At 39.5% G+C, this 22,134-nt stretch overlaps 1 protein-coding gene across 1 annotated transcript in view; it reads right to left on the bottom strand.

Annotated features, from left to right (window-relative positions):
* Nucleotides 1–22,134, bottom strand: part of LOC108270557 (protein kinase C-binding protein NELL1) — a 211,458-nt gene that overhangs the window by 26,264 nt on the left and 163,060 nt on the right. Inside the window, exon 15 of the mRNA XM_017477381.3 lies at nucleotides 9,548–9,643. Coding sequence (XP_017332870.1) covers nucleotides 9,548–9,643 — 96 coding nt within the window. The remainder of the gene's footprint in view (nucleotides 1–9,547; nucleotides 9,644–22,134) is intronic.

Genomic DNA, 22,134 nt, shown 5'->3' on the forward strand with positions numbered 1-22,134 from the left:
CTTGATGACCCCATGCAAGAGGCCAGCGCATGCAATGAGGCGGAGAAAGTGTTTACACGGTAAGTTCAACACAGAAATCTTAGCGCTATTTAAATTGTACAGAATTTATTTTGCCGAGGTAAATCCAGCAGTACCATCAGCTTAAACACAAATGATCTGATGTTGTTTAAAAATCCCAGAGACTCCAATCAGGTCAGTGTTCTAGGGAGACAAATGGATCCTGGAAACACAAAATGTTTATGGAATCATAATTTTATCAGCAAACTTTTCAGATACATGACTGATTATAAAACAAAGACACAGAATACTACTTTCACCATATCCTGTAGTATACCTCCGTAAAAGAAGGTAGTGAAAAACTGTTGGACTGGGAAAATGTCGGCTAGATTTACCACTTTTAAAAATATTATTAAAAGCAACACCCAAACAGAGACGGGTTATTTTACAATCTGCCACAAATGTTCTCTACGGCAATATACCACTCACGTCGCAATACGACAGAAGATGAGAAAGATGAAAAGCACAATAAAGTTTGTTGTGAATAAGAAGATTGGTGTTAAAAGAAAGAGACGGCTGATAAACCAACAGGGGGGGATTTCTTCTACCACTCTTAAGAAAACGGTGGCCATCTGGTTTATTACCAAAGCTGTCGCAAAAACACCCCACGCCGAACTCATTTATGTAGATGACTAACTGGTGTTCACCTTGGAGTCCTGAAGGATGCGTGTTTTCTTAAAGGGTCTTTTGGTAGACAGTCACACTGGAGTACACAGAGAAATTGGGTATTGCACGAGATCTTATCCATTATAGTCATAAGCTGGACAGTGTTTTTACCTATTAATAGTAATCAACCAGGATCTGTCGGAGATTTGACACTTCGATGATGTTGTTGAATATGGCATAAAAATTACGTTGATCGTTCAGGGTAGCGATTGTCTAAAACCTGCTTCTAGTGTAATATTTCCAGATTTGATAAGAGATATGTGCTGACTACAGTCCTTGTCTGGTGTGAGATTGAATGCGTAGAGGGTATACCCATGCAGAAATTAGTCCCTATCAATAGATAGAGCCTGATTTTTAAGATACTTTCCAGAAGCCAGCGCCAACTGGAGTTCCTAAGAATAAGTTTTCTTGATTGCAGACACGTGAGCCTGCAGGAATTGAGAAGTTTTTCAGACACATCAGACACATACATGGTGTACTTGGCAGAGCAAGGTTTGTGCATGCCCCAATCGCACGCCTGGTGATACAGTCATTTTTTTTTCCACGAACAGCGAGGCTGACAGAATGTTTAGTTTATAGGCGACAGCGTCGCAAGAAGAATTCGTCCACACTGTTAAGCATCAGTTTTTCTTTAAAGAAAATGTCACTGTGAACGGGTGTTTCTTTGTCACACGACGATTACCCCAAGCTGGGTCTGCCACATCCATATGTCCAGCCATGTCTTTGTAAAAGCGCCCCGTGGAGAAAAGCATTTCAAAGGCATCTGTACCATAATTGGTAAGACACTCTATTATGCAAGGATAAGGATATGAGCCAGAACTGAGTGATATATGACAATCTCCAAGCGACACATTCAATTGTGAAAATATTGTTGCCCCTGCATGGTTAATAAGACCCACTGGGGCTCAATATCTGTGCTGTCAGCATTAGTGATTTTGAGACGCAAATACAACAGTGTGTTGTTTAGGTCTACATAATCCTCTCCAGTACCAGCGATACAAAAAAGCTGATGAGTCTGAAATCACTGATAATGGTGGTACTTCTACATAAGGTTTTTTTTCAACAACAGTTTGAGTCAAGGGCACTGTGAACAGATCTAGTTCACTAGGGTTAGGGTTAGGGGTTAGGGTTCACATTTTAAACACTCATCTGACATGTTGTGTAGTAAAGACATGATCTAAAATATAGTTTTAACAGAGGTCTTTGGTCTTTTGGATGTAGCACACTTTGTTGTCTCCTTGTGCTTGTGTTTTACGACTGACAATTTCTTAGGCATATGTTGTTGTTTTTTTCTGTGTTTGGCCACCGCTCCGAACCCCTGGCGGTCTAGATGCTCTTTTGCGAGCCATCACCATTAACCCGGATCTGTCTTGAGTATTGCCGTTATTAAACGGCCGCTGTAATGTGTTGCTAACAATGTCGCTTTGCATGGTTTTTGGGGAGTCCATCCTGGTAATAGGTCAGATAATAATGCATGGGGTCGGTGTTGTGATTGTTAAACAAATTGTTGCACAGGCCTAAAGTGTAGCTTGGCACACACCTTCCCGTAACCGAAACGTACATGTTGATTTTCATTGTATTTCACTTGTGTGGTTATCTCGGTGATGGACGATTTATTAACTGGGTTAAACAACAATGCTCAGTGTTAAACAACAACATCTTTACAATATCTTCACTTCATGAAGAAACTTTGTCAAACTAACATCTTGTTTTTTTCTTTCTTGAGGCAAAAGTCAGATCCTCTCTCATTTCAACAGGTCCTCTTGTTGGTGAAAGACACATCGGTCTTCTAGGGCTATTAGGAGTTCTCGGAGCAGCCACTGTAACAGATAAGCCGCATTTCCACAGAAATTACCTGGAACAATTAATCCCAGGAACTTTTTTCAAGGGACCATTCGGTTCCTCCAGACCTTCGTTGTCTGCATTACCATCGCTGTCTAAAGTACCGTGAAGATTAGGCAAATTAGCCCGGTGATGTATGACTGCGTGCGACAAGCCCTTGGCGAGGATACGAAGCCTCGAAGTATGCTACAATCAAACTGATTATTGACACAATGTAAGCTGATTTTAATGATGTAATGTAAAATGTTTGCTCAGCTCATAAAAAGACGTAGCAGATTGGAACACAAAACTTTGAACAGTAACAAAAGACTTTGCTGCAACCAATCTGTTGGTCTAGTGGTTAGGATTTGGCGCTCTCAGGTTTGATTCCTGCTCATGGAATAAAATTTTAAAAAATTAAAACTTTGGATAAAGGTTCGTGTTTTTAAAATGGACAGTCTATTTTCTGAAATCTGTTAATGACACTGCAGCAACAACAAGCATGGAGGAGATTCAAGCTGTGCTGCTGTTGATTGTGATGTGTTGCTTTGCTAAAGAGGTACTTGAGAAAATGCTAGAAAAGAGACGAGTAGTCGTAGTAAAGAATTCAGAATTCTCATAATGCAAACGGATTTTATCAGCTATTTGAGTCATCTATTTGAGATGACAGAGATGAACACAGTTTTCCTGTGTGAACAATGCCCAGCTCGCTTAACCAACATATCCAGTTCCCACTGTATTTCATCCTTGGCAGAAATACTAAATAAGTCCTGAACCTCGTTGTCGGTCCATAGGTCATACTGTTAAAGGGTTGGTTCGAATCGATCATACACTGCACGCACCGCAACAGACTTTTAAAAATAGTGATTGAAAAAAATAAATCAGCATGTTCAGCGCCCAAGTCCCACCCCCTAAAGTTCCTGGCTTTTGAAAAAGTACCACCTCCCGAGTAGGAACTTTGCAAGCGTTAAATATTTTACCTCCGGGTAAAATTTAGACCCTGGTCCCTGCGGTGGAAACACACCTAGTACCTCCAAAAGTCCTTAGTTCCTGGGGAAGGTTTCTGTGGTGGAAAAGCAGCAATAGTTGCAGCGTATCTTCTGCGTTTAACTACAATGTCTTAAACCACTATTTAAACACCAAGAACCATACCCGCACTAAACTCATTAACATAAACACGTTGTAACGGGGGAGACCCCGGACAATACACATCCCAGGACGGACATCCCCAGACAGACAGCTGCCAGGAAGTTCATACGTAGAGATCAATAGGGTTACCAGACGCCATAAATTGACTTCTGGGAACTACAGAACTGTCAGCCAGGGGAACATGGGGTGTCATAAATCACCAGGGGTCACAAATCAATCTGACATTTTGACAGAAAGTGTATGTTATTACTACTACAATTGTCCAACGTTGTGTCTGATGAAACTCAATGGGGAAGCGCTACATTAAGCAATTTTGTATTCAATATAAAAATTTTTATATCATCCTTTTTCTTTTTTTTTTTTACCTGATTGCCTTCCACAAGCACACACACTACAGTTTAAAACACACGTTTACTGCCTAATTAAACAACCCACCCAATAATGTGGCTTAATAATCAAAGCTTTCCTTTCCATTTAAATCAGAGGAAAACATTTAAATGTGTCATTTTCCCTTCAGCTGTATTACACTATTACTCCGAGGCATTTGTTAGAATGGATTTGTTTTCCAGTCTAGTTTTCCCTTTTTTTTCCGGATACAATTAATGGCAATTAAAAAAGACGCCTGAGCTAACGAAGGTCCATCACGGCAGATAATTCGCTTCAAACACAATCATTTCAGATCAATGCATTTGTAGCCGTAATTGAAAGTGAAACAATGCAATTCCAAGCGAAAAGATAACATGCTCGCTAGGATAATACATTAAAAATGCTGATTGTTATATTAAACATGTATATTCACATCTAATTCACCTTTTCTGTAATTTGTCTCTAGAGTCTGACCTTTTGTGGTGATGGTACACTGCTAAATATATGTATTGGCATAGAAGTGAGTCAAAGTAACTTCCACTTCTGCCTTTCCACCATTTAGTAGTCATTTCATGGTCCAATCCTCTGTGCTCATGACATTTAATGGAGTTTTATTTATATATTTTTGTTTTTTAGGAGTCAATAAATGCAAATGAGCTGTGTCAGAACGTGGTTTGCACATTAAGGATGATCACCATACACACGCGAGTACAGATAAAATCGGCCTCGTTGAAACTTTTGTAAATTCGACGTAAAATATAAACTGTACTATGTGGCAGAATTTAAGCGTGTTTGTCCAGAATGTTAAAGTGATAAACGAGCACACACAAAGCCTTAGCTGCTAAATATTCTCGATAAATTTTATTTTGGATAATTTATTACTTTAAAAGGAAGATTTAAAAATACACTCATTCAATTGAAACCATCATAGTGGGGATAACTTCTTAACTGCTGAATGAATAGGTGTACTGATGTTTATAAGCATTCGTAAACGAATTGTTGAATTTGAGCATATTCATAACTAGGAGTATAAACCACATATGGAAACATTAGTAGTTAGTTTATACCCTCTGTACTAAACATAAACGAGAGAGAGAGAGAGAGAGCGCGAGAGGGAGGCTAAAAGACAATAAGGTTTCTTGGCAGGAGGGTAACAGATGAAGTGTGTAAACTCCATTTGCCATCAGGCACTTCATAGTGTGCACTAAGATAAAAAAAAAAATCTGCTTCTTTCATCACAGAAGAAGAGACAGATGGAGGTCCTGCCTCACTTGCAGAATGTGCATTTACACACTGAAGGGCTTCACATGTCTCTGAAACACCGCAAAGAGGTCTGCAGGGAGGAAACTCATTACTGAGACAACGTTTTTCATTTGCAACATACAAGCAATTTTTATTTTTCCTTTAGAAATTGAAGTGCCTCCAACTGCCTCAGTTCCCTTGCTAGGATGTAATCGAGTATGTTCGATCCTCCATATCAGAGACATGACATGCCAGCTGTGTGATTATGAAAAATTATAGGGAGAATTAATGTTTTAGAGGGGGTAACTACAAATTGTATTACTACACAATTCCAAGCAGTGTAACAACAACAAACAGTTGCAACAACAACAACAACAACAATACTAAAAAATATAGCTGCAAGCAGCAATTCCGGGGCCAAGCAATACAGAGGCAAAGTGAGCATGATTTTAGCTTGGTCATGATTTTATGACAAACTGTTAGAAGTTATAAGCAAAATTGCGCTTTTTTCATATCCTGTTAACACTAGGTGGCACTGTTCCATAACTGAGCAGGTACCCTCATGTTATGATGCTCATGACATATACTGACATATACTGTTTGGTCTGAATATGCTAAAGCATTACAGAGATATAGAATCGCATAAATTTTGGCATGATCGCTTTCAAATGAATTGGTGTGTCATTTGAGAAAGGTTTGACCAATCAACTTGAGTTCAATTTGTTTTTTTCAGCATGGACTGAAGATGATCTGTTTCAATTTTGGTGAAAATCGGATGAACAGTTCGAAAATGTTGTTTTGTTAGTAAGTTCAACATGGCGAACATCAAGTTTGGCTGAGCATGTCCTAATTGGTATCATTGTCCTTGGCCTGTGTCAAGGAATCTAGGAAGACCAGTCTTATGACAATGGGCAAAAGTAATCAAAAGCAATTAGCTTATATTCAAATTGCATTAACATTTTTGACCACAAGGTGGTCAAAACAATGCATTCACCCTCAAGTCATGATGCCAAGGTCAGGTACTAAGTTTGATCTGAATACGCTAATGCACTACTGCCTCACCATATCACGATCGAATTTGTCTGCACATTATTTGAGAATGGTTTGGCTTATCCAAAAGCTTTTGATAACTTTGGATGAACAATAAAAAAAAAAAAAAAAAAAAAAGTAGGTTTTTCAGAAAATTCTAAATGGTGGACAGGAATTTTAGCCTACCATGAAATAACTGGTATCACTGTTGTCCGCATGTCCCAGGCAATCTGTTCAATCCAATCAAGACCAATCTCATGACAATGTACAAAAGTAGTCAAAAGCTATCAGCATTTTTGGCAATTGCATTATAATTGTTGACCACAAGGTGGCAGTTTACTGACATTTTTTGAGTACTTTCAGGGCATGGTCCTGATGACATCTACCAAGTTTTGTAACAATGTGCCAAGTAATTCATAAAATACAACGTTTAAGACGAAATTTAAAACGGCTCATCTTGTAATGTACTATCAGACGACTGTAAAATGTAATATCAGATGACTTTGTTATGCCACACTTAATCTGTAGTCAATCGGATGATTTTAGGACAAACCATATCTGATGACCACTAGGTGGTGCTATTCTGAAACTGTACCCTCAAGTCATGATGACATACAATTAATTTGGCATGAAAATGCTAAAGCGTTTCAGAGATATAGCCTCACGTCCATTTTGGCCATTTTTGCTTGCTGTTGGATTCGTTTGTACGTTGCTCAAGAATGGTTTGGTCTATCAAAAAGTTTTTGAAACCTTTTTTGCCAGCATTGTCTGAAGATGATCATTTTCAAATCTCATGAAAATCGGATGAACGGTCTAGGAGGAGTTTGAAAAAGTAGGGTTTTTGTCGGAAGATTCAAATGGCGGAAAAGCTAGTCGTCGGAAATGAAAACCCATTTGGTTTAAAAGGATTAAGTAAAAAAAATATATAATTTTGTTTTTAGCACTTACAGTTCAAAAGTTATTAGCATAAACGTGAGTGCGAATTTGAGCTGTTGGTGGTGCTAGAGGGTTTGAGATAGAGACGCCACAATTGCTCTGATTAATGTTGAGATTGTCCTCTATTTGTGTGCCAAATTTCATAACTTTCCCGCAAGTTATTCTATGGGTTATCATAGAGTCAAGTGCAGAAGAAGAAGAGGAAGAAGAAATAGGAAAATTAATGGAAGCAATAGGGGCCAAGCACCAAAGAAGAGGAAATGCAAAAACTTACATAGCACCTTTGTCAGATTCAATCTTGTTTTAAAGTTTTATCATGTATCAAAAGCAAAGTTTTATTTATTACCATATTAGTTATATTTCACTGGCTCTATTAGTGAATGATTATTAAACTCTACAGTTCAATACAGTGTGTTCTTACTAAGAGCCGTAGGCAAAGCACATCACACGGTTGTTCAGAACGGGGCTCGAACCTGCGTCGACCAGTACGGGAGGCGGACACACTAGAGAAAACTCTAAAGTGTACAGCCTATAGTATACTGTATGTCACTAGTGTGTCTCTTGAGGCCAGGGGAGTCCATTAGCTACCAGCTAGCCTCCATTACTGTTCAATGAAATTTCTGTAACACTATAATAAAAGAATAGTCAAATATCAGAGGCTTAGCTTTTAAATAAGATATTGTCAATCAAGATGAGGTAATTCGTTTAACTGTTCAATGCAATGTAATGTCATGTTCACTACACCTTTAGAAATCAGTTTGCTCGCACAAAGTATGTGACACGACTGCCACATAATTTGTCTTGCCAGCACTGACCGATTGACTGAGTGACATACCGGCGCATACCGTGGCGTACTGCAGGATCACGTTCTCTTTCGTGCATTTTTTAATGACCACACCTGTATGTCGATGTTTCCGACGGTGTCTGAATGTACATGCTGGTGTAGTAGCATGTAGTGATTTGACTAAAAGCCTTTCGCTATGGTATTAACAGTTCCTTCTCTTTGTTAGATTTGAGTGTATTTGTTGTTGTTCTTATGTAGTATTTGGATGGGGAAGGGGAAGGGGAAGGGGGAGAGGGGGGGTGGTTTATTTCAGGAGCTGGGAATCCACAGCAGAAAGGCCTTACCTCTCGTCTGTTGGTGGTGGTGTGTTTTCTCACCGTGTGCTGTGTTTCTCACCCTATCTTGAGTGTGTGAAGTGTGGTATTTGAGTGCACGGGGTTGGGTGTTAGGGAGCATGATTCTTACGGATATTTCTTCATGCATCTATCTTTTCTGCTGGTAAGCCTGAGCCCTGTGTTTTTGTTGACCCTTTGTTTTAAATAAATTGTTCTTTTTTTGTGTGTTTTGTGTTTCATGATGGAGTGAAAACTTATATATGTATTTATATGCATTTATTCCTCCAGAAGCTACGATTAGATTTTAATGTGTTAAGGCCTTGAAGTATTTTTATGTGGATGGTTGACAAATTGTTTTCGTTTTGCATGCTGATGTTTTTTGGTATCGCAAAATAAAGTGTTTTTATTTTTATACAGAACCTGATAAGTTAAAAAAAATAAAAAATCAAGCAAGAAGATAAAGATGAATGATTATGAAGTAATTTTGGCAGCAGTGTAAGGTTTAAAGAGTCTGAAAGGTCTGAAGTAAGGACTCTGAAATCTGATTTATCTGCTTTTTTGCTTCCATTAGTTGATGTAACTGAAATGGAAACAGTTAATGACTAACTAGGTAGCTAGCCAGAAACTAGAGTAAGACGTTTTAGGCCGTTTAACCTATAGCTAGTAAGTTGCTATTACTAGCTATGACAACAACTGCCTGTTGACTTTAAAGATAATCGCTGCTCAGGTGGTCAAAACGTCAATCGCTTACAAAACTACAGCACATCAGACGATCGTAAGCTGAAGAAATGATTTCCCAGAGTTGAAACTTTTCACAGTGCATAATGTAATTAGCATAATGGTCTACGTTTGATCATTTTTCATGTGCTGTATGGAAATATTTTGAAGCGTTGTGAGCGTTAGAATCAATAGAAAGTTATACAGGTACACTTGTCTATATATAACTAGCTAATTTTCCCCTGTCATGTCTAAATTACGTTAACAGCTAGTGAGCATTTTAGTTCAACAATAAACAGATTATTACAATCTTGTGCCGTACTTCCTGAGCAGAGATTATAACAAGACAACAAGTACGTGAATATCTTGGGTGAGGGAAGACACGTAGAAAAGGCCCTCAAGATATGGTATAGCTGTAATCAATATGTAAAGAGGACATGTTTACCTGTCTCACAGAGGCGTCCAGTGAAGCCTGAAGGACACACACATGTGTTTGGAGAGGCACACGTTCCTCCGTTGAGACAGGCATCCTTACAAAATGCTGGCGAAAGGAAACAGACACTAATCAGTCTCAGGTTGTTTTTGTCCTTGCTAGTGTTTCAGCAAGAGTATTCTACATAGATCCAAGGCTAACTGCTACCTAGTTAAAAAGAGATTCAGTTTTTTTTTTCTTTTTTATCTGTATAAAAAACAACAGAAAACACAGACATTGTGAACCAACAAAACAGCCGTTTGGTAGATTTGTATAAATGAACTTTGTTGTCTCACAGCAAGAAGGCCATACATCAGAATGTTCATGAAAAGCAATAAACATTCAGTCATCCAACATCTGTTGTTCTATAAAATTCTGATTATGACACGTTTTAAAAATGAAAAAACAACTGTTTTCTCTTCACCTCCTATATTTTACTGTGTCAAGACACATCACTTCAGAAAACAGGCTCTGAACCGTTAATACACTGTTTAATCCTAAGCCTTTACTTCCTCCTGTCTCTCACCAGTAAGACACTCTTAGAAGGAACCACAGACAGGGTGTGTGGGGGAAAACAAGGAGTTTATTCAGATTCATTGCTATAAAGGACTTTAAGGCAAAAAAAAAAGGAACGTTGATGCTCTTTTACTAATAACGCCCTTAAAACGCTATGAATATCATAATTTTCAAGCAATTTTTGGTCATATGATTGCCTGAAAAAAATTCCCTGTAGAGAGAGGCATCAGCCAAATAAGCAAATTGGTATTGGATTTTATACCATATAAGATATTACTTGAAAGGAGAAGTCGATTAGGCCATATTAAAAAGAGGATTGAATCCCTTTTGAGTCTGGTTCCTGGTTCCTCTCAAGGAATCTACATCCAGAAAAATATATCATTGCCAGACACTACTGGAACTTCAAATGGGATCGGGTTCTACGGTCAGATGAAACCAGAATAGAGCTTTTGGTAATAAACACCAGAGGTGGTTTTGGTCACACAGAGAGGTAGCCGTATGGAAAAGTCCCTCATGTCCACGGTTAAATATGGAGGAGGATCTTTAATGTTTTGGGCTGTTTTTCTGCCGGAGGACCTGGACATTTTGTTAGGATACATGGCATCATGGACTCTATCAAATATCAACAGATATTAAATGAAAACCTGACTGCCTCTGACAGAAAGATTCAAATGGGCCGTGGTTGGATCTTCCAGCAGGACAATGATCCAAAACATACATCAAAATCAACACAGAAATGGTTTACTGACCACAAAATCAAGCTCCTGCCATGACCATCCCAGTCCCCTGACCTGAACCCCATAGAGAACCTGTGGGGTGAACTGAAGAGGAGAGTCCACCAGCGTGGACCTCGAAATGAGAAGGATCTGGAGAGATTCTGTATGGAGGAACGGTCTCAGGTCCCTCACCATGTATTCTCCAACCTCATCAGGCGTTATAGGAGAAGACTCAGAGCCGTTATCTTGCCAAAGCGAGGTAGCACAAAGTATTGACTAAAAGGGTGCCAATAATTGTTGCACACCTATATTTAACAAAGATTTTTTTTTTTTGGATGAACCTGTTTTATTTGCAATTGTTTGATATCCATGAGAGCAGAGTATTTTCGTGGATTTTTTTTTTTTAACGAAATATCAAAAGGTTAAACAAAGAAAAAGAAAAATTTTCACAGCCTGCTTTGCTCATATTTGCCGAGGGTTACAGTCAGATTAAATTATAGAAACGACAATATCGAGTAAACATGAGATTATAAACATTGAGATTAGAACATGATATTTTACGGTATAAAATTACATGCAACTCTTAATAAATAACATTACGCATTAGGATGATAAACAAAATTTTCCATTTCTGAAACAGTTGGAACTGAACCCACACATGGTTGTGGGCAGTGCTGGCTCAGTGCCTAAGGCTCTGAGTTACTAATAAGAAGGTTGGGGGTTCAGGTATCATGGCTGACACTCTGCTCTGCTCTGCTCTGTTTTGTTCTTCCTTCTTCAGTGAAGAGGAAGGTGAAGGAAGGAAGGGAAAAAAAAGAGCTCAAAGATCAGTTTCAAAACTGCACTGTTTAAAGTTAAAATCAACTCATAACTGCCACTTTTGTAACAAGCTGCTTGGAAGCATTGCAGATGAGTTTTATTTACTGCTCTTTTTGGTGGTATGAGTGTCTATCAATATATATATATATATATATATATATATATATATATATATATATATATATATATATTTACACACATCACCCTGTCCAGGGTGTACCCTGCCATGTGCCCTGTGCTCCCTGGGATATTCTCCAGGTTTCCTCCCTGTGACCCTGAAAAGGATAAGCGGTATAGAAGATGGATGGATATATATATATATATATATATATATATAGAGAGAGAGAGAGAGAGTTTATTTTCATGAATGGTGCCAATAATTGTTGAAAGCTCAGAATAATAGGTACGAAATACTGACTAAACAGAAGGTATAAATTTCTTGCAAGGATTTGCAGCCAGAATAAGGCAGAGCTTTGGTAGACATTTGTATTTGTGCATTTGTGTGCTCATTTTCCAAGATTTGGTGTTATTGGGGGGAAATAAAAGTGCTCAAAGCAGGACTGTCCATTTATTCATTGTATTAAAACATATATATACATATATATATACATATATATATATATATATATATATATATATATATATATATATATATATATATATATATACAACTTGTTACACCCATACACTTAGGCCTGATGGGAAGGCACGTGGTGCTTCCTGGAAGGGCATGATGGTCTAATGAGAAAATTATCTGAGGCCTTTCCCTGTTTTTCTCTCCATGATTAAAAAGTGAAAGCTTGGACCTCCATGATTAGTGTGTGACAATTGGCTGCAGGACTCACAGAGCAATCACCAATTTTTTACACAATGATGAGTGATATTCAGACAATGAAGGTCCAAATCGAACGGTAAAGGGATGAAGGATACAGATGTCAAGAAGAAGGAAGATGTATGGGATACACAGGGAAGTTCTATGGATTTGTCCATGGGGTAATACCCATGATTAGTCCTCTATGTGCCCAGACCACCTGTGGGCCTTTGACCAAAGGACCTTTAACAGCCCTGTGTTTATGTTGTGTCAAATATATATTGCCCAAATATATATATATATATATATATATATATATATATATATATATATATATATATATATATATATATATATATATATATAGCAATAGGGAACTGAAAGGAGAAGTCGATTAGGCCATATTAAAAAGAGGATTGGAACTCAGCCTAGGACCGAAACTACTGAAATCACATATCATAGCCTAGCGGGTGACAGGCACAAATTACAAACAGCCTGAAATTGAACAGAATTAGAGGCAAGGAAAGGAGGAATTGCCAAAAAATAATGGATGAGCTCCGTATCAAGCGACTACTCAGGCATTTTAAATCGGATAGATTAACTTGAGTCTGAGAAGATTTATTGTCAACATGGAAAAAATGCAGTTTTGTTTTCTTATAACTTTTTAAAGTGTTTTAAGAAGCATATATTGACCAATGAAAGAAACTGGACTTATAATTATGTGCCGACAATGACAACAATATTTATAAGCATTACCAAATCCAGCAATAATAATAATAATAATAATAATAATAATAATAATACATCCATCCATTTATTTTCTGTACCGCTTATCATACACAGGGTTAGAGGGAGCCTGAATCCTATCCCAGAGGACTCGGGGCACGAGGCATGGGGATACACTGGAAAGGGTGACGACCCATCGCAGGGCACAATCACACACTACGGACAATCTGGAAATGCCAATCAGCCTATAACGCATGTCTTTGGACTGGGGAGGAAACCAGAGTACCTAGATGAAACCCCCATGCAAACTCTGCAAACACAGGGTAGAGGAAGGATTCGAACCCTGGTACGAGGCAAACATGCTAACCACTGTGCCCCCAATAATAATAATAATAATAATAATAATAATAATAATAAATAAAAAAAAATATAGCAATACTGTCAAGCCAATTATCGGCACCATGAGCAGCAAAAGAAGCGTTGTGACAAGTTTTTGGTTAGAGTCCGAGGAACAGTGTATGAGGAGTTAGAAAAAGTAAACTTTCAATAATAAAAACCCATTTATTTTAAAAATAACTAAAAATATCTACTCTGAACCTGCTCAGGTAGCATCTGGGCATGATAGTTATCATGCAGGAAAATGTTCAAGAGTTATAAGCCAAAAAAGCTGTTTTTGCAATCTCCTGACCAGTAGGGAGCAGTGTGCCAAATCTCTGCAGGTAACCTTGGGACCTAATGTTAATGACACATACTAAGTTTCGTCACAATCCCTCAAAGCGTTGCAGAGATACAGCCTCAAGTTAAATTTTGCGCGTTCTTCAAATTCATTGAAGTGCCATTCGAAAACGGTATAACATCTAAAATTCTGTGAATAACGATACACCAAGTCGTTCGTAAAATAAAGAATTTTATGAGTAAATTCAAAATGGCCGACATCCAAAATGGACGACATAGGAGTTTTTCATATTGTTGGACTCGTCATGCCCCACTGAATCTAAAGTGCTTTTTTCATATCTCGTGACCACTAGGGGGCACTGTTCTGAAAATGAGCAGGCACCCTCGAGTCATGATGGCAATGACAAATAATAAGTTTGGTATGCATAGGCTAAAGTGTTATGGAGATATACCCTCATGTCCATTTTGGTGCGCTCGCCATCGAATTAATTGAAGCGCTATTCTAAAACGGTATGGTTTATCAAAATCCTGTGAACAACTTTTTGTCAAAATGGCAGAACAATGAAATTTTTAAGGCAGAAAAGGACTTCAAGTCGTCTTGAGCCAAGGAATCAGAGAAGAGAATAATTTTGTTTCTAGGACTCACGGTTGAAAAGTTACACTCACATTGCACTCACATAAACGTGAGTGCAATTTTGGACATTTGGTGGCATTACATTCGGTGGGATTGAGACACAAATTTAGTAACTTTGACCCCTAATAATAATAATAATAATAATAATAATAATAATAATAATAATAATATCAGCAGCAGTAGCAAGTAGCAGAAAATTAAATTGTCGTTACAACAGTATTAATTATATAGTGTTACGTACTATCATAAATATGATTATGTATTAGTTAAATAATATGAATACTATTAATACTTCTACCAATAAATATGAAGTATTAATAGTTAGTTAATAATTATTTATAATTATAGTAAATGTTAGTAATGATCACAGCAATACTTGTAGCAATAGTGGTTGAAAAGGTCTTGTAGAATCTGCCAGAGATCCTCTGCTATGACATAATGCTCTCTCCTTTAGTTGTGTTGATATACCTATACCTAGTCTTTGCATACAATACACACCCTCTTCAATTACTACAGGACAAGAGCATGCTTAATAAACTGCTCTCTCTCCTGAGAATCAGTCGCAGCTGCTGAGGAGGATGGCCCCACATGACTAGCCTAAAGATTGCACTTACCAAAAACATTTTATAGCCAAGTCTCACCTGACCTTCAGTGGATAACGTCACAAAGCAAAGCAAAGCAAAGTCCATTAGATTCATTAATTCATCTTGGTCACCTCGGTGAATTCTTCTGAGGTCTTTATTTGGGGCCTGATTTCTTCTCTACTAATAAACTCCACACATGGTAATTAACATTGACCAAATTTAGCTTTAGGTCATGTTGTCGAATGTCTCACTGCAGCCTCCAACCAACACAGACTAACCTGGTTTTCTATCTCTGTGGTTTTCCTTTTCTAAATTTGAATTACAGCCAAAAAAATTCACATCAAGTTTATATGAAATTTACTTCATTTCTGGATCCTTAAAACCCTGTTAAATCCTGTTATAAACGGATTCAGCATTATATACATTTCAGCTACTGAATCTGACAGTGAGAATAACTTATTATTTTGTGCTGCCATCTGTATGAGAAGTTGTTTTGTGAGAAACTCCTCTGTCTTTTGTTTTCCTCTAATTCTGTTTTGCTTTTAGAGTTTCAGGCTGCTTATTATTTGGGATCACACACTACTCTACGATATGTGATTTCAAATGTTTCAGTTTCTAGAAGGATGAGGGATTGAATGGACATCACTGTAGACATCTGATGTAGTTAGCCAGAAGGGATTGTTCTAGTCTAATGCCGTTTCATTGACAGTACGGCCAGCTCCACATTTAATGGCAATGATGGATAAGTTTGCTTTAAGTTGACCTGTATGTTTAGGGATGCTTAAGCCATCATCCATGACCTCCAGTTTCATTCATCAATGTGGGGAAGATTAGAGAACACACACATTTGAAATAAGACAATAGTATGTTGACCTTCATAAATCAGTCAATGACTATAAAAATAGCTATGATTGGAGATTTGCAGAAGATTTTTGCCACCAAGTCTGGAGTACTGTACTGTATGGTACTGTATCTCTGATGAGTAGTGGGTTCTATGGTCAGAAGAGTCAAAAAACTATATTAAGGTATGTTTAGTATAAAATAAAAGGCTGGGTATTTAGAAAAGAACATAGGTTATGTTCCTTCATGTAAAGTAAAGTATGTTCCTCCATGTAAAGTATGTTGTGGGCCTGCTGTTCCTCAAAAGTTAGGTTAGGTCAGATGGCTCATGGACTCCATGAAGTACCAGAAGAAAATTTTCATTTTAAATGAAAATCTGGCTACCTCTGCCAAAAAGAAACAACTAGAACATGGTTGGATCTTCCAGCATGATGATGCTCCAAATCGTCTGGGTTACGCATGTAACCCTGTTCCCTGAGAAGGGAACGAAACATTGCGTTTAGTATAACAATATGGGGAGCACCCTCACGCGCAACCGGCATCTGAAGCTTGTGTAAAATCATGCCTCTACTTATAGGCCGGCCATGATCAGATGACGTGGCAATTAAGCGCGTCGCATGATATATAGATGGCATCTGTGAACCACGCCGCCAGGCTCCATTATCTGAAGCGAAGACGCAATTCACAGGCCTGCCCTGGTATGACAAAGATACGCAACGTCTCGTTCCCTTCTCAGGGAACAGGGTTACATGCGTAACCCAGACATTCCCTTTCAAAGTAAACTTCGACGTTGCATTTAGCATAACACTATGAGAATGAGAATACCCACTCCGACATACTGAGGGTACGGCCTGTTCAAAAAGACCCAAGCCCGAGGGTCACTGCAAGACACTCGAATCCGGGGTGGAATGAATATCCAGGCTGTAATAACGAATGAATGTGTGTGGCGTAGACCATCCTGCAGCAGCACACACATCCTGCAGGGATATCCCTTTGGACAAAGCCTTCGAGGAGGCGACTGCTCTAGTGGAATGAGCTCTTATGCCCAGACGCATGGCGAGACTGCACGCCTCGTAAGCCATAGAGATTGCTTCCAGTATCCAAATAGAGATGCGCTGCTTTGACACAGCATCACCTCTACTGTTGCCGCCAAAGCTGACCAGCAGCTGTTCCAACTTACGCCACTGGCCAGAGCGGTGGATGTAAGTACAGAGAGTCCTAACTGGACACAGCAGGTGCATCCTCTCTTGTTCTGGTGTGAGGAACAGAGGAGGGCAGAAAGCTTTCAACACCACAGGCTGGGCAGCCGATGCAGGCACTTTAGGAATATAATCCGTCCTAGGATACAGGAAGGCAGGCAGGGGCAACAGAGAGAGCTTGTAGATCTCCCACTCGCTTGAGAGATGTCAGGGCCAGCAGAAGAGCTACCTTTAGAGTCAGAAGCTTCTCAGAGGCTGACTCTAAGGGCTCAAATTGGGCACTTGACAGTCCTTCCAGGACCACAGTAAGGTCCCAGGAAGGTATGAGTGGCCTGCAGATGGGCCTCAGCTGCCTGACACCATGCATAAAACTCGAAGTTAGTGGATGTTGCCCCACAGAGGCTCCATCAACAGGGGCATGGCTGGCTGAAATGGTGGCCACGTAAACCCTGATTGTAGAAGGAGCCCACCCTGTTGAGAAACATCCTTGTAAGAACTCCAGGACTGTAGCTATTCCGCAGTTCACTGGGTCTACAGTGGATCCCTGCGGATGGGAATCTCCCAAGGAGTGCCATCTAGCAGGGATATTATCTCTGAGAACCGTGTTCGAGCTGGCCTATAAGGTGCTACTAGCAGCAGATGTAGACTGTCTTGGCAAACTCTCATTAGAACTTATGGGAGCACAGCGATCGGGGGAAAGGCATACAGATGTGACCTCGGCCACAGGTGCACCATGGCGTCCAGCCCTAATTGTGAGTGAGGGCTAACTACAGCATGCAGTGTGCAAACACATCCATTTCCTTTTGGCCAAACCTCTGCCATATGGACCCCATCACCAGAACTGCACCGAGCTTCATAAATAACCTCGCAGAGACATCAATTAGATTTGGATCACCATCAGATCACACAGAACTCGATCCGGCGACTGAAAGCTTGGAGTCAACACTCCGCTACACGCTAGATAGAGTGGCTCCACTCAAAAGGAAAATAATTAGAGAAAAAAAATTAGCACCCTGGTATAACGATCAAACGCGAACCTTAAAACAGACAACTCGACAATTAGAACGTAAATGGCGTCAAACCAAACTGGTGATATTTCAAACAGCATGAAAGGAGAGCCTACTGAAATATAGGAAATCTCTTGGCGACGCTAGAAAAATCTATTTCTCCACCTTAATAGGAGACAACAAAAACAATTCTAGATTCCTTTTCAACACAGTAGCAAAATTAACTAGGAATAAAACCACTACAGAGAGAAACACTCAATCATTACATAGCAGTGAAGATTTCATGAAATTTTTCATTGATAAGGTTGAAAATATTAGACGTGAAATACAGGCCATTAAATTAAAACCGGACAGTACTATAACAAACCCATTACATGACAATGTAGCAATATCAGATCAATGCTTAGAGTGTTTTGCTCCGCTTAGAGAGACCGAACTAGCTACATTAATCTCTTCAGCCAATTCATCAACTTGCATACTAGATCCCGTACCTACATGTTTGTTTAAACAGATTTGTCCAGGAGTAATTGAACCACTTCTAAATATAATCAATTCTTCCCTAAGCAGTGGCTATGTACCTAAATCACTTAAATTAGCAGTTATTAAACCCTTGATTAAAAAACCCCTTCATCTCTAAGATTTTAGAAAAGGTTGTAGCAAAGCAGTTATGCTCGTACTTAGATAGGAATAACATTCATGAAATGTATCAGTCAGCATTTAGACCTCATCATAGCACAGAGACAGCGTTAGTTAAAGTAGTAAATGACCTTCTACTGACTTACGATCAGGGTTGTGTCTCGCTGCTTGTGTTACTCGACCTTAGTGCAGCTTTTGATACTATAGATCACACTATTCTCCTTGATAGATTAGAAAATGTTGTTGGTATTAAGGGAACAGTCCTCTCCTGGCTCAGGTCTTATCTGACCGATCGTTATCAGTTCGTAGATGTAAATGGTGGTTTCTCCATGCGTACTGAGGTTACTTTTGGAGTTCCACAGGGTTCTGTTTTAGGCCCACTGCTCTTTACTTTATATATGCTACCCCTAGGTCAAATTATTCGTAAACATGGAATTAGCTTCCACTGTTATGCTGATGATACACATTTGTATGTTTCAGCGAAGCCAGAGGACAGACAGAAGCTTAGTAAAGTTGAGGATTGTGTAAAGGATATTAGACGTGGGATGTTAATTAACTTCCTTCTACTTAATTCTGATAAAACAGAAATACTTTTATTAGGCCCACGTGTAGCTAGAAGTATTCTTTCTGATCACATGGTTACTCTGGATGGTCTTTCTGTTTCATCATGTACAGCAGTTAAAGACCTTGGAGTGATTATTGACTCCAGCCTATCATTTGATGCTCATGTAGATAATATTACTAGGATAGCCTTCTTTCATCTCAGAAATATTTCTAAAATAAGAAACATATTGTCACTGCATGATGCGGAAATACTAGTTCATGCATTCGTCACCTCTAGATTAGATTACTGTAATGCCTTACTGTCTGGATGTTCCAGTAGGAATATAAATAAGCTCCAGTTAGTCCAGAATGCAGCTGCTAGAGTCCTAACTAGAACTAGAAGATATGACCATATCACACCGATATTATCAATACTGCATTGGCTCCCAGTAAAATCTCGCATAAACTATAAAATACTTTTATTAACCTATAAAGCACTAAACGGTCTCGCGCCACAGTTTCTAAGAGACCTTTTGGTTTTATATGATCCGCCACGCCTACTTAGATCAAAAGATGCAGGCTATTTGACGGTACCTCGAATAGTGAAGGCTACAGCAGGGGGAAGAGCTTTCTCTTATAGAGCCCCACAGTTATGGAACAGTCTTCCTATTAGTGTTCGGGACTCAGACACAGTCTCAGTGTTTAAGTCTAGGCTTAAAACGTATTTGTTTACTCAAGCCTACCCTGACTAGATTCTGTTCTAATACTTCGCAGTCATAATAATCTTTTTTCTCCCTCTCTCCTTTCGCCAAGCCACACACGAATTTATGGAGATACTAGAGATCCAGATCCTTTCTGCCTCTGGATGGAGCTCAAATCTTCTCTAATTCCAGACTGCTGGGACTACGGCTGCTCCTAACGCCATACAGACTTCATATAAATCCATAATGAACTTTTTCACACTAACTGTTGTTACCCAGATGAGGACGGGTTCCCTTCTGAGTCGGGTTCCTCTCAAGGTTTCTTCCTCTTAAAACATCTTAGGGAGTTTTTCCTTGCCACCGTCGCCACTCAGTGGCTTGCTCAGTTGGGATAAATTCACACCTTTAATATCTGTATACCATGTTGCTATTTCTGTAAAGCTGCTTTGAGACAATGTCTATTGTAAAAAGCGCTATACAAATAAAATTGAATTGAATTCAATTGAATTGAACTTAGAATTGCAAAATTGCATCTGAACAAACCACAAAATTTATTGAACAATATCATTTGGACTAATGAAACCAAGGTGGAGATGTTTGGTCATCATGCACAGTGCCATGTTTGATGAAAACCAAACCACGAACACCTCATACTAACTGTCAAGTACAATGCTGGAGGGGTGAGGATTTGGGAAACTTGCAGACATTGAGACAGCAATGAACTCCACTTTATACCAGAAAATTCTTGAGACAAACGTGAGGCCATCTGTCCAGCAGCTTAAGCTGTAATGAAATTGATTCATGCAACAGAACAATTATCCCAAGCACACTAGTAAATCAACATCTGAATGGCTAAAGATTGGGGAAAAAAATAAGGTTTAGGTATGGCCAAATCAAAGTCCAGACCTCAAAACCATTGAGATGCTGTGGAGGGATCTTCAGAGTGCAGTGTGAATGCCCTTAAACATCAATGCACTGAAGCAATGTTGTAAAGAAGAGTTCCCTTTCAAAGTGAACTTCGACTTTGCATTTAGCATAACAGTGTGGGAAGTGCCCTTGCGTGGGTGACCGGTATCTGAAGCTTGTGTACAATCATGCCTCTACTTATAGGCTTGCCATGATCAGATGATGTGGCAATTAAGCATGATATATATATGGCACCTGTGAACCACACCGCCAGCCTTATTATCTTCAGCGATACTGCATGTCTGTTGTTTGTGTGACAAAAGACACTTCATTTCTACTCTATATTTTCTCAAAATCTCTAAACTTTTCTATCCCTTTTTTAAAGAAAAAAGAAAAGAAAAGAGAGGGAAAGAATCACGGGAGGAGACGGACACGTTTTCTGTGTGAAGTGTTTGGACGTAGAGCATGCAACAGCAGCCCTTCGAGGGGTCTGTCTGTCAGCACTGTGAACATTTCACAATTAGGCAGCTCCGCTCTCTGCTTGCTCTCTTGTCCAAAGGGAGTTCGGTTTCAGAGCCTCGTGGATCTGGGCCGGCCATTGCCGAGGCAACCAGCCTGCTAAGGTCGTGGGGTTCTCGTATGGATTTGGAAGAGGAGCCGGAGACGAGCGCTGCTCTATCTCTTGCTCTGTCTTCCGGGTCCGGCTCTCCGCCTGACTCTGGAACTTGCGTCGCAACTCCTCCTTCCCCTATGGAAATCCAAAGCACCCTCGCTGACTCCGTGTACTAAACTACCTGGACGACTGGTTAATTCTAGCACGATCCAAGGAACTGGCGGTTCAACATCAAGATGTTGTTCTCGTCCACATGAGGAGCTTGGGGCTCAGGTTGAACCTCAAGAAAAGTATGCTTTTTCCAGTGCAGAGGACAAATTTTATAGGGGTTATATGGGATTCTACTACGATGAGGGCGTTTCTATCCCCAACATGCATAGGATCGATCCTATCAACTTTGAGCAAGATAAAGCTAGGTCTGGGCATCCCCTCCAGTCTCTATGAGAGACTGTTGGGTCTTATGGCAGCAGCAGCCAATGTCATACCCTTGGGCCTATTGCACGAGACCATTTCAGTTGTGGATGAAAAGTCGGGGGTTTCATCCACGGATGAAACATCTGAGAGTAATCAGTGTCACAGGCGATGCCTACGTGCTCTGAGTATTTGGAGGTGTCCGCAGTTTCTAGCCTCGGGT

This window comes from Ictalurus punctatus, chromosome 10 (assembly GCF_001660625.3).
Source record: "Ictalurus punctatus breed USDA103 chromosome 10, Coco_2.0, whole genome shotgun sequence".
In the NCBI taxonomy this organism is placed as follows: Eukaryota; Metazoa; Chordata; class Actinopteri; order Siluriformes; family Ictaluridae; genus Ictalurus; species Ictalurus punctatus.